This window comes from Hyperolius riggenbachi, chromosome 5, assembly GCF_040937935.1.
Source record: "Hyperolius riggenbachi isolate aHypRig1 chromosome 5, aHypRig1.pri, whole genome shotgun sequence".
Lineage (NCBI taxonomy): Eukaryota > Metazoa > Chordata > Amphibia > Anura > Hyperoliidae > Hyperolius > Hyperolius riggenbachi.
Window position 1 is genome coordinate 222,221,810 of NC_090650.1, and position 12,905 is coordinate 222,234,714.

General features: G+C 42.7%; 1 protein-coding gene across 1 annotated transcript in view; it reads right to left on the reverse strand.

The window, feature by feature from the left end:
- Nucleotides 1-376: 376 nt before the first annotated feature.
- BAG1 (BAG cochaperone 1) overlaps nt 377-12,905 on the reverse strand; it is a 37,336-nt gene continuing 24,807 nt past the window's right edge. Inside the window, exons 4-7 of the mRNA XM_068234581.1 lie at nt 7,061-7,174; nt 4,042-4,149; nt 2,198-2,260; nt 377-984 (exon numbers count right to left, since the gene is read on the reverse strand). Of these exons, the coding sequence (XP_068090682.1) occupies nt 895-984; nt 2,198-2,260; nt 4,042-4,149; nt 7,061-7,174 (375 nt within the window). The 3' untranslated portion in view covers nt 377-894. The remainder of the gene's footprint in view (nt 985-2,197; nt 2,261-4,041; nt 4,150-7,060; nt 7,175-12,905) is intronic.

Genomic DNA, 12,905 nt, shown 5'->3' on the forward strand with positions numbered 1-12,905 from the left:
TGTTGCAAAGCTATCAAACCAAAACCAAACCAAAGCTGTCAAACCAAAAGGTGGAACCTCACACAGCCGATCAGACTTTACCCATTCATATCAATGGGAAAATGTAAAAGGCTGCCATTCTCACAGTAATGATAGCCAGACTCCTGATAATTAGAGCAGCTGAGCGGGTGGGTAAGGGAGGGTTAAACTTACCCAGCAGCAATCTTCTTTAATCCGTCCCACGCTGCCTTCCAGGTCGCATAGTTACTACCACGCTTCCTCCTCCATCCCGGAAGGAGGAAGCAGTGGTAGTCACGTGACGCGGCTTGGAATGCAGCATGGGACGGATTAAAGAAGACAGCTGCTGGGTAAGTTTAACCCTCCCTTACCCACCCGCTCAGCTGCTCTAATTATCAGGATGAATTCCGAATTAAATCTATTCGGAATTCATCTGGTGAGCATCCCTGGTGTCAAGGTAAGAAAAAGTGGCTGCACCCAACCACAACCAAATATATAACCGAGCCAACGTCGGGTCTTCAGCTAGTCTAATATATAAAACATACTGTTTTGTTTCACTGTTTTGATTGCTGCATAATTCCATGTGTTACTTTACAGTTTTGATGTACGGTATATTATGAAAAAAAAATAGAAAATGTACAAAATCCAAAGGATCCAAACAAAAACACTAAATGAGAAGGTCCAAACTTTTGACAGGTACTGAACATAATTATATATAATGTACTTGCAAACGGATTTTATGAATTGGTCTCACACAAGAAATATAGCAGCTACTTAATATCAACATACACACACATACATACACACACATGCTCCAAGGCAAGGAGCAAAACTCCTTTTTACACTTGCTCACAGAGCAATTGCTTTACTCTAGCAATACATTTCATATATGAACCTTTACTTTGCCAGAGCCAAATTTTTAGAGTGAAGCTTGTCAATCTCTTGACTGACGTTTCCTTCGGCTGTGTCGCACTGAGCAAGGAATCCCTGTTAAAGATAAAAAAAAAAAACAACGTTAGAGGAAATAACTATTTAATTCAGCTAATAAAAAGAAATACTGTAATAATTGTGTAAATAATATGGTATTGCTAAAAGGTATACACCAAATATCACGGCGACTTTGGTCATTAAACTTTATATGGATAAGAAGGCAAGTCTGAAGTAAGTCAAAAAGTTCCAGTAAGAACTCCCAGGTAATTTAACAAATTCAAATATTTTGTATATGCAAATTAATCCATCTTGATTATGTTTTTATTAATTTGAAGAACAGGGAACGTATTTTTCAGACTAGAAGACACACCTAGAGGACAAAAACCAGAAAAAAACCTACTAAACCTGGCACAGGGGTGTCTGATGGACCTCTCCCGACCCCCCCATTATTATGTCCCCTGGTGAATGCCTGTGTCCCCAACTGTCTTCCTGTGCCGTCCTCTGTCCTTGTTTGTCCCGCGTACTCTGATTAACAGGAAGTTGCTGCACATAGCCTTTGGCAGGCTTCGGGCACCTATCCACAAAATTGGGGGGGGGGGGGCACTGCCCCAGACGTGCCAATCATGGCCGCCCACTGCTCCCACTCTTAATTGGAGCCAATAGGGGGAGGTAACAGGCATGTATGGTGAGCTGTTCTGATGCTCACCGCTCCCCCTATACCTGGAATTGCCCCGCGGCCCCTTCTTCCGGTTGGCATGGTCGAGAAGAATTGCGTCTTTCTGGCCAGGCTGCACGCCCATTACAGCACGCCACTGCTGCCGGCACGTGTACCAATGCGCGCAACCAGGGCCAGGAGCGCTCTGCGCATGTGTTATGTCAAACGCATGTGCAGAGTGCTCCTAGCCACGAGTTGCATGCATTGGTACGCATGCCGTCAGAGGTTGAACGCTATAGCACATGTGCAGACCGGCCAGAGAGACGCAATGCTTCCTGACCAACCTGACCGGAAGATAGGGCCGCGGGGCAATTCCAGGTACAGGAGGGGGCAGAAAGGAGATTGGAAGAGCGGTGAGCATCAGGACAGCTCACCATACATGCCTGCTCACCCCATTTCTCATCTTTTTTTGGGGCTCTGGTATCCTTTAAGCTGGCCATACATGCATCAATTTTTACTGGCAGATTCGATACAATGATCCAATCTGTATCGCCCAGTGCAATGCTGCTGTTCTATAGATTTTCAATAGATTTCATGGTTTTTGTTGTGTCTTACCTGAACCTTTTTCACTAATGTTTTTCTTTTCATTCTGCAGTCACTGAAATTATCTGGCATTTCCTGTGAGAACAAAATACAAATAATTATTTCAAAGTATAAACTTCTTGTTGTTATACACTATACCTTTTTTTACTCAACACCTTGTTACATAAAGGATAACACTACCCTAGGAAAAATCATAGAAGGCCTTAGTTCACTACTAGTTAATTCAGATATGTAAACTTCACATGATAACATAGCCACTCCCTCTCCCTCCTGCCACCTCTTGAAAAGGTTAAAAACGGTGCCTGAGCAGAACAATAGCATTATTATCCAATAACATAAACATAGATTTGTGTAATAACTAAATAATTAAAAAAGAAAGCTCAGAATAGTAGTTGTGGATGGCACTATCCCCTCCCCCCCCCACAAAAAAAGAAATCACCAAAACATTACATTTAAAATACATACACATAAGATGTACATTTGTCCCCAAGTAAAATACATATAAATTACCTTTCACCTGTGTCAGTACAGTTTTTAGTGAATGATCACATTATTCAGATTGTATTGTATGAATAGAGAGAAGCTGGAAGGCCCAATCGGCTTGAACGATAGCATTAGCGATAGGTTTCTTAAAGGACACCTGAAGTGGCAGGGATATGAAGGCTGCCATATTTATTCCCTTTTATATACCAGTTACCTGACAGATCTGATAATCATTTTCGCATCAGTAGTGTCTGAATTACACACCTGAAGCAAGCATGCAAAAAAATCAGTCAAACTTCAGTTGGAAACATCTCATCTGTATGCTTGTTAAGAGACTATGGCTAAAAACAGAGGCAAAGGATAAGCAGGACAGCCAGGCAATTTGCATTGTTTAACCACTTAAGGACCGCGGTCTTAAACCCCCCCTAGCGACCAGGTCATCTTTTACTAATTAGGCCACTGCAGCTTTAAGGCCTCGCTGCAGGGCCGTACAACCTAGCAGACAAGTGATTCCCCCCCCCCCCTTTTCTGCCCACCAACAGAGCTTTCTGTTGTTGGGCTCTGATCCCTGCCAGCATGTTTATTTATTTTTTTTTTTTAAATAAATATTACTATTTTTTTTTATTCTAACCCCGCCCTCCCTCCCCCATTAGCCAATAACAGCGGATCGCTCCTGTATGTCTCGGGGACAGCGCTGCCATAGATCGCAGCACTGTACCATGTAAATAGATGTAAATAGGTATCGGGGTGCACGATTCCCTGCAATCTCCGCCCCTAGGACTTCCTGGGACTGCCGCCACATTCACGCCAGTTGGCATGGAGCGGTCAGCTACAGGTTAAAACAAAATAAATATAGCAGCCTCCATAGGTGTCCTTTAAAGAGAATCTGTAATGTAAAAAATCCCTCTGGGGATACTTCCCTCGGGAGGGGGAAGCCTCTGGATCCTAACGAGGCTTCCCCCGTTTAATAAGTGTGCAAATAATGTCCATGTGACCGTCATGGAAGCACTCTAGGGAAGACTATGACCCTCAGGCTGCCAGATGCGCATCATGGAACATTGGAGTTCATTTACACTTAAAAATGCATGTTGCACAGATCTGCATTTCACCCTGCCAGATGCTTTGCAAGGTGGTGTATGTTGGTCCCTATCAATTACAGAATGGGGCTACACATTGCAGCAGGCAGGACAATTTTCTTGGCACTCCATATCACACTGCAGCAGCATGAGCTGCTACAATTCATTTCAATTCAAAACTCCTCTTGATTACCTTTTGTAAGCTTCGCTGAGAGTTTCAAACTGCTGGGAAGTACAGGAAATGTAAACAAACCCCTAACCATGGTTTCTAGTAAGAAAGCATTTTTTTTTTTTTACCATAGAATCAATCTGCTCCAGTATCTTCATAAGCTGTTCCATCATAGTCTTTATTCTTTTATCCAGTTTACCAAGTGCTTCTACTTGAAGATTTTTACTGAGAAACCCCTGTAAAATAAAATGTAACATGAATGCATGACTAGCCTAACAAAATACAGTAGTACACTAAAAATAGATCCTGTAGGCAGCAATTGGTGCATTATATTTTACCCTCAAGTTTCACACCGAAATTTCCTGAAAAGTAAAACACAATGGAAGTCTACACAACACATATACTGTACGTGTACATTTATGTTCGGAACACACCCTCAGGCTAGGTTCACAGTAGCGTTGTAACGTAAGTGATGTTGTGTTGTGATGAGACGTTAAAGAGAGCCCGAGGTGGGCTCATAAAATAAAAAAAAAAAATTAAAAATATGCTACCTGATCCGGGGGCTGTGCGGATCAGGTAGCTGCCATCCCCGCTGCTCTTCACCGCTCCTGTGGGCCCCACTGGCCCACTATCACTTTTGTGACCTCTGGGTCACAACGCTGGAAAGAGTGATTGATTCTCTCTCACAGCATGCAGGGAAGCGGGGGAATGGCAGGGGGCGCAGCCGGAGAGAGCTGCCCAATGGCAGCTCTGGAAAGCCTGTAGGAACGCCCCTAGTGGGCGTTTTTAACAGGGAATCCCTCTCCTCTATTTACCCTCTGAGATAGCTAATTTCAGAGGGTTATAGTGCGGCGGGGGGGGGGGCAAAGAGTGGCGGTGTGGGGACCCAGAGGCATGTCATGAAGCAGAGAACATGCCTCTGTGTCCCATTTGCCCCCCCCCCCCCCCCAAGGAACCGCCTCGGGTTCTCTTTAAAGTTGCAACGCAACATTGAAACGCAACCCAACAAAAAAAGTGGTAACGCACATTAATGCTGCATTACTGTCGCATTAAGTAGGTACAGCAAGCATACAGGCAATGAAAACTATTTTCTGTAACTGGGTGTGTGCATTTAGAGGTAACGCACTGCAGCAGTTACAATGCTATGAGAACGTTGCATAGACTTCTTCTCGCAGTGCAGTAAGCTGCCTTATAAGACTTTATAACGCATCACGCAACATCCTACTCAGTATCAGTTCAATCCCCATTAACAAACTCTGCTGCCATTTAACAAAGCAGTAAGTAATGTCATTACTAATGTCTTAATTATTTTTAGTTCTGAATGGAGACTTTACCAACCAAAAAACAGAGCAAATATATAGTCTACTTCCACAGAAGAAAACAGTTTTAGTTTTGAATCATTTGGAAAGTGGTAAGACCCTCTATTGGCTTTTTCTTTTATATTTATGTCATGTCTCCATTTGTGAGAATTTCTGACTTCTTATCCTTACAAGAAAATTCTCTCCAAAATTGACAAGTATTTAAAAAAATAAAATCCTTTTTTTTTTACTTAGCAAGGAGGACTAAGGCCCGGTTCACACTTGCGTTGTTTTGCGGTCCGACAAGGCCTGCAAACGGAACGGACGATTAAGGGTCCATAGTTAATAATGGACCCGTGCACATTTGTCCATTCCTCCGGATCCGTAAGCGGTCCGGAATTTTCCAACCTGCTCCAATTTTCCGGACCGGTCCTCTGTTCACCGCCGCTGGACCGGATCCGGACAAGAAATCCAGCACTACAGGAACTGAGGGGAAACGGAAGTGCACAACACACTTCCGGATGAAAGCCGGGCGTCCTATCCCACTTCCTCTCTTCTCTATGGTACAGGCGGCCATGTGGAGGTACCCAGCGCTGGACAGCCCCCAGCCTCTCCACAGCCACCCCAGAACACAGCGGAGGACGGAAGGACCCGACCATCCAGACGCAGGGCCCCGCGGGACGAGGAGGATGATGTCCGCACAGCAGGCTCTCCCCAAGAAGGACTCCAGCGCTTTTCCAGACTTTCCAAGCCCCTCTTTGAAAACGGAAACGGATCCAGGACGCATGAAGAACGGAAGAAGATCCGGATGAAAACTGAACGTGACCTGACCGGATCCTGATGGCCTCCTGATGGCAAACGGATGTTTTCAGAACGGACCGGAACGGACCCGTGCCACCGATGAGAATTTCATCAAAACGCAAGTGTGAACCGGGCCTTAGAATTGCTGTCAAGCTTTTATTGTGGGCCATTTTCCTATCCCTAACTTCCCCATATAAAATACCCCAGTGCACCAGGTCTCATTGACAGCAACTAAAGGGGAAAAATCTGCAGTAGAGATAGGCAGCAATAAGAACACTTGCACTTTCTTACTCCTGTCCACACATCCAAAACTAAAATGTAAATTAAATCTGAAGTTGGGCTTATTTATATTTAATAACATTTTAAAAAAGAACACGATAGACTTGCATTAAGTGCTGACCCCTTCCATTTAGGGGGTGACCTCCAGTAAATCCTAATCCAACTGCTGCAACATTTCATTATAATGGGATAAGGAATATGCCTGTCTTGCTACTGCTTATTCAGCATCAAGTGATGTAAACAATCATCATGTGGACTATGGTAGTGATAAGATTGTGAATACTACTGAGGGAAGAACACTAGCAGCATAGTGGCGTGTTCTCCAATAAAGTGTTTGTGATCCCAAAATTGATCTATTGTGTTATCTGTTGGAAGGTTAATCCACCACCATTTCCTATTCTTAAGCAGTTTTTAGTGTATTTTATTATTTTTGGTGCCTTTGTTTATCCGATTTCAGTACAGTATATTGTCTACCCTAGGTGGAAGGTTTTACCCCTTATTTCTTAACCCAAGTTGGGTCAGGTTCTTTCTCCCCACCAGCAGTTACAGTGGTTGCCTGAGTGGTGCTCCATATTTGTGAGTATCACTTCATTGTCCTTATTCACATCGACCTCAACAAGTCTTTACATAGCACCCTATAGTGGGCTCTTGGTTTTCCTTTTTTGAATCTTTCAACCATAGTCAAACTTGATGATACCAACACAACTAAACTAAAGTTTGGCTGGACTTTGGCTTAAGCACAAATTAAAAGTACGAACACCGTATTAACCTTCTGTAAACCCGAGAGCTCTTTATTAACATCTTCCAGTTTAGTTGCTATCTGTTCCACTGATTTTTCCAAATCCTTCAGCTTTTTCATTTCTGTCTCCTCTTCTGGACAGTTCTGTGTAATATAAAAAAAACAAATATTAGGCATATAACTACATAACCAAGGGTTACCATGTAAAATAATGGAAAAACATTGTGCCAGCAACCCTACATTATCCATTAACCTTAAAGTGGATCCCTTGGGTAAAATTGCTGGGCCAACGCTGTACAGACACAACGTTAGTTATACAGCTGATGACGCATTCCATTGCTAAACGGGTGGCGGAGGGCCAACAGAGCGGAGATATGACCAGGCAAGTGCTGCCAAAAAAGGTATCGGCTGTTGCTTGGCCTAGTTGATGTTCCCAGTGGATCACTGGCCAAGCGGCAGTGAGGGGCTGCTGTACACATACACACACCATTTTCGGTAAAGGTAGTTATTGGCTGCCTCAGCTGACTCTAAGCTAGAGCGTGTAACGGGCTTTACTCTTGCACAGCACACAACGAATAGTCTTTATTTCACATAGAGTTGCTAAAGAAACGTCAGTCGGGTGGGGGGTGTACTCCACATGTGCAGCCGGGCTGCAAACGCCCTATCGTCGAGAGCGCTCTGCGCAATACTGCTGTGCAGGCGCAAAACACTCCCGGCCACGGGAGCAAGCGTGGCCATGATTCTCAGCAGGGCTGTGGAGTCGGAGTCGAGGCAATTTTGGGCACCCGGAGTCGGAGTCGTTGATTTCATAAACTGAGGAGTCGGAGTCGGATGATTTTTGTACAAAATCCACAGCCCTGTTAAGTATTAGACTGAGGAGTCGGAGTCGAGGATTCGGAGCTATTTCGGGTACCCGGAGTCGTGGTTTCATAAACTGAGGAATCGGAGTTGGAGTCGGAAGATTTTTGTACCGACTCCACAGCCCTGATTCTCAGGGTATCCACATTGGCAAGACAGAAGCTGGCACATCTCCCAACACGATAAGCTTGACCTTGAATTTGAGCCAACATGCAATATACTGACTACAGGTGCTCTTCCTGTATTCTGAAAGTCACTGTAGTTTAAAAAGACAACTTTAATAAGTAGGTCAACAGCTATATTTGGAATTACCTAAAACAAATGACAACTTGATAATAAAGATAAAATATTTCTAACAGTCGCTCTGCCGAACTGACCCACCTGCCGCTGTTGTACACACACCAGAATATCGGCAGAGGCGGTTGTTATCGGTCACTTCATCCGACTCTAATCTAGCATGTGTACAAGCCTTTATACTCCGTTTACTTGCCTTTATAACAGGGCTGTGGAGTCGGTCCAAAAATCCTCTGACTCCTCAGTTTAGGATTCCACCGACTCCGACTCCTCTAATTTGCATATTACAATTTTGTTGATTAAAAGTATGTAACGTGAAATTTGTCTCTTAACTGCCAACGCTTAGGAATTTTACAAGACAACTGAAGTGAGAAGAATATGTAGACTACTATATTTATTCCCTTTAGACTAAAACTAGTCCTTGGTAAGAGTACTTGTAAAAGGTACAAACCGGAACAAAGAACGTCTATCAGGCCCTAGGCAATGTAAGTGTGGGTACATGTAAGAATGATGTGCAGGTACTCTGCAGGAGAATGAGGAGATTCTTCCTCTATTGCACATTCTTCATGTACAATCTGAACCAGGTTTATGGGTGATAGACAACACCTCTGTGTTCAATGTGCACAACATTCTCAGTGGATTCCCTGAAGCTCTGTGGGGAGTTCATATGTAGAGTATAGTACTACTGTGTAACAAAGTAAACCTGACACAGATGAAATTAAAGTTTTGTACATACCTGGTACTTCCTCCAGCCCCCTTCAGGCTAATCAGTCCCTCGCTGTCCTCCTCCACCACCTGGATCTTCTGCTATGAGTCCAGGTACTTGAGCCAGTCTGGCGTAGTGCGCATGCACACACTCCACCGCCGGGAGCGTACTACACCTGCACAGCACTATTACGCAGGTGCAGAACGTTCCTGGCTGCAGTAGCGGCACGTGACTGGACTGTGCTGACTGGCTGAATTACCAGGACTCATAGCAGAAGATCCAGGTGGTGGAGGACAACAAGGGACTGATTGGCCTGAAGGGGGCTGGAGGAAGCCCCAGGTATGTATAAAACTTTACTTTTCATCCGTCTCAGGTACCCTTTAATTTGTAGTCACCAAACTAAATTTTAACAACAAATCAAATTATTTGATTTCATGAGCAATAAATCAGAATCAACACAGAATGATTTCCATCTCATTGACCATCTCTATTAGTGACACGGCTACACATCAGGCTTTATTCTTACAGCATAGATGTTATTCAGTATACATAAGAGATTCCTGTGTACACATCATATATACAGTCACAATCAGATGTGTATATCTGACTTTAAAAATACGGGGACTGCTTTATTGAAGCAGCACAAGTAACTAATTTTGATTGGTTTATTTCATTTTTGTGGACTGAGCACAGCTATTACTGTATATATACATTCTTTTTAAATGATTATTATGAAAATAAAAATGTAAAAACTTCACCCATCCCACTGGACTCTCAGTTTAAAGGACAACTGTAACGAGAGGGATATGGAGACTGCCTTATTTCCTTTTAAACAATACCAGTTACCTGCTATCCTGCTGATCCTATGCCTCTAATTAATACATTTAGCCCTGGACCCTGAACAAACATATGCAGATCAGGTGTTTCTGACATTATTGATTAGCTGCTTGCTTGTTTCTGGTGTGATTCAAATACTACTGTAGCCAAATAGATCAGCAGGGCTGCCAGGTAACCGGTATTGTTTAACCACTTGAGGACCTAGGGCTTTCTACCCCTTAAGGACCGGCCACTTTTTTTCCATTCAGACCACTGCAGCTTTCATGGTTTATTGCTCGCTCATACAACCTACCACCTAAATGAATTTTGGCTCCTTTTCTTGTCACTAATAAAGCTTTCTTTTGGTGCTATTTGATTGCTCCTGCGATTTTTACTTTTTATTATATTCATCAAAAAAGACATGAATTTTGGCAAAAAAATGATTTTTTTGACTTTCTGTGCTGACATTTTTCAAATAAAGTAAAATTTCTGTATACATGCAGCGCGAAAAATGTGGACAAACATGTTTTGGATTAAAAAAAAACCCATTCAGTGTATATTTATTGGTTTGGGTAAAAGTTATAGCGTTTACAAACTATGGTGCAAAAAGTGAATTTTCCCATTTTCAAGCATCTATGACTTTTCTGACCCCCTGTCATGTTTCATGAGGGGCTAGAATTCCAGGATAGTACAAATACCCCCCAAATGACCCCATTTTGGAAAGAAGACATCCCAAAGTATTCACTGAGAGGCATAGTGAGTTCATAGAAGATATTATTTTTTTGTCACAAGTAAGCGGAAAATGACACTTTGTGACAAAAAAAAATAAAAAAAATTTCCATTTCCTCTAACTTGCGACAAAAAAAAAATGAAATCTGCCACGGACTCACCATGCCCCTCTCTGAATACCTTGAAGTGTCTACTTTCCAAAATGGGGTCATTTGTGGGGTGTGTTTACTGTCCTCGCATTTTGGGGGGTGCTAATTTGTAAGCACCCATGTAAAGCCTAAAGGTGCTCATTGGACTTTGGGCCCCTTAGCGCAGTTAGGCTGCAAAAAAGTGCCACACATGTGGTATTGCCGTACTCAGGAGAAGTAGTATAATGTGTTTTGGGGTGTATTTTTACACATACCAATGCTGGGTGGGAGAAATATCTCTGTAAATGACAATTTTTTAATTTTTTTTTTTACACACAATTGTCCATTTACAGAGATCTTTCTCCCACTCAGCATGGGTATGTGTAAAAATACACCCCAAAACACATTATACTACTTCTCCTGAGTACGGCGATACCACATGTGTGGCACTTTTTTGCACCCTAACTGCGCTAAGGGGCCCAAAGTCCAATGAGTACCTTTAGGATTTCACAGGTCATTTTGAGAAATTTTGTTTCAAGACTACTCCTCACGGTTTAGGGCCCCTAAAATGCCAGGACAGTATAGGAACCCCACAAATGACCCCATTTTAGAAAGAAGACACCCCAAGGTATTCTGTTAGTAGTATGGTGAGTTCATAGAGGATTTTATTTTTTGTCACAAGTTAGCGGAAAATGACACTTTGTGAAAAAAAACCAATAAAAATCAATTTCCGCTAACTTGTGACAATTAATAAAATCTTCTATGAACTCACCGTACTACTAACAGAATACCTTGGGGTGTCTTTTCTAAAATGGAGTCATTTGTGGGGTTCCTATACTGTCCTGGCATTTTAGGGGCCCTAAACCGTGAGGAGTAGTCTTGAAACAAAATTTCTCAAAATGACCTGTGAAATCCTAAAGGTACTCATTGGACTTTGGGCCCCTTAGCGCAGTTAGGGTGCAAAAAAGTGCCACACATGTGGTATCGCCGTACTCGGGAGAAGTAGTACAATGTGTTTTGGGGTGTATTTTTACACATACCCATGCTGGGTGGGAGAAATAACTCTGTAAATGGACAACTGTGTGTAAAAAAAATCAAAAGATTGTCATTTACAGAGGTATTTCTCCCACCCAGCATGGGTATGTGTAAAAATACACCCCAAAACACATTAAACTACTTCTCCCGAGTACGGCGATACCACATGATTGGCACTTTTTTGCAGCCTAACTGCGCTAAGGGGCCCAAAGTCCAATGAGTACCTTTAGGATTTCACAGGTCATTTTTGTTTCAAGACTACTCCTCGCGGTTTAGGGCCCCTAAAATGCCAGGGCAGTATAGGAACCCCACTAATGACCCCATTTTAGAAAGAAGACACCCAAAGGTATTCCGTTAGGAGTATGGTGAGTTCATAGAAGTTTTTATTTTTTTGTCACAAGTTAGCGGAAATTGATTTTAATTGTTTTTTTTTTCACAAAGTGTTATTTTCCGCTAACTTGTGACAAAAAATAAAATCTTCTATGAACTCACCATACTCCTAACAGAATACGTTTGGGTGTCTTCTTTCTAGAATGGGGTCATTTGTGGGGTTCCTATACTGCCCTGGCATTTTAGGGGCCCTAAACCGTGAGGAGTAGTCTTGACACAAAAATGACCTGTGAAATCCTAAAGGTACTCATTGGACTTTGGGCCCCTTAGCGCAGTTAGGCTGCAAAAAAGTGCCAATCATGTGGTATCGCCGTACTCGGGAGATGTAGTATAATGTGTTTTGGGGTGTATTTTTACACATACCCATGCTGGGTGGAAGAAATACCTCTGTAAATGACAATTGTTTGATTTTTTTTTTACACACAATTGTCCATTTACAGAGAGATTTCTCCCACCCAGCATGGGTATGTGTAAAAATACACCCCAAAACACATTATACTACTTCTCCTGAGTACGGCGATACCACATGTGACACTTTTTTGCAGCCTAGGTGCGCTAAGGGGCCCAACGTCCTAATCACAGGTCATTTTGAGGCATTTGTTTTCTAGACTACTCCTCACGGTTTAGGGCCCCTAAAATGCCAGGGCAGTATAGGAACCCCACAAGTGACCCAATTTTAGAAAGAAGACACCCCAAGGTATTCCGTTAGGTGTATGGCGAGTTCATAGAAGATTTTATTTTTTGTCACAAGTTAGTGAAATATTACACTTTGTGAAAAAAAAACAAAAATCAATTTCCGCTAACTTTTGACAAAAAATAAAATCTTCTATGAACTCGTCATACACCTAACAGAATACATTGGGGTGTCTTTTTTCTAAAATGGGGTCAGTTTCTGGGGTTCCTATACCGCCCTGGCATT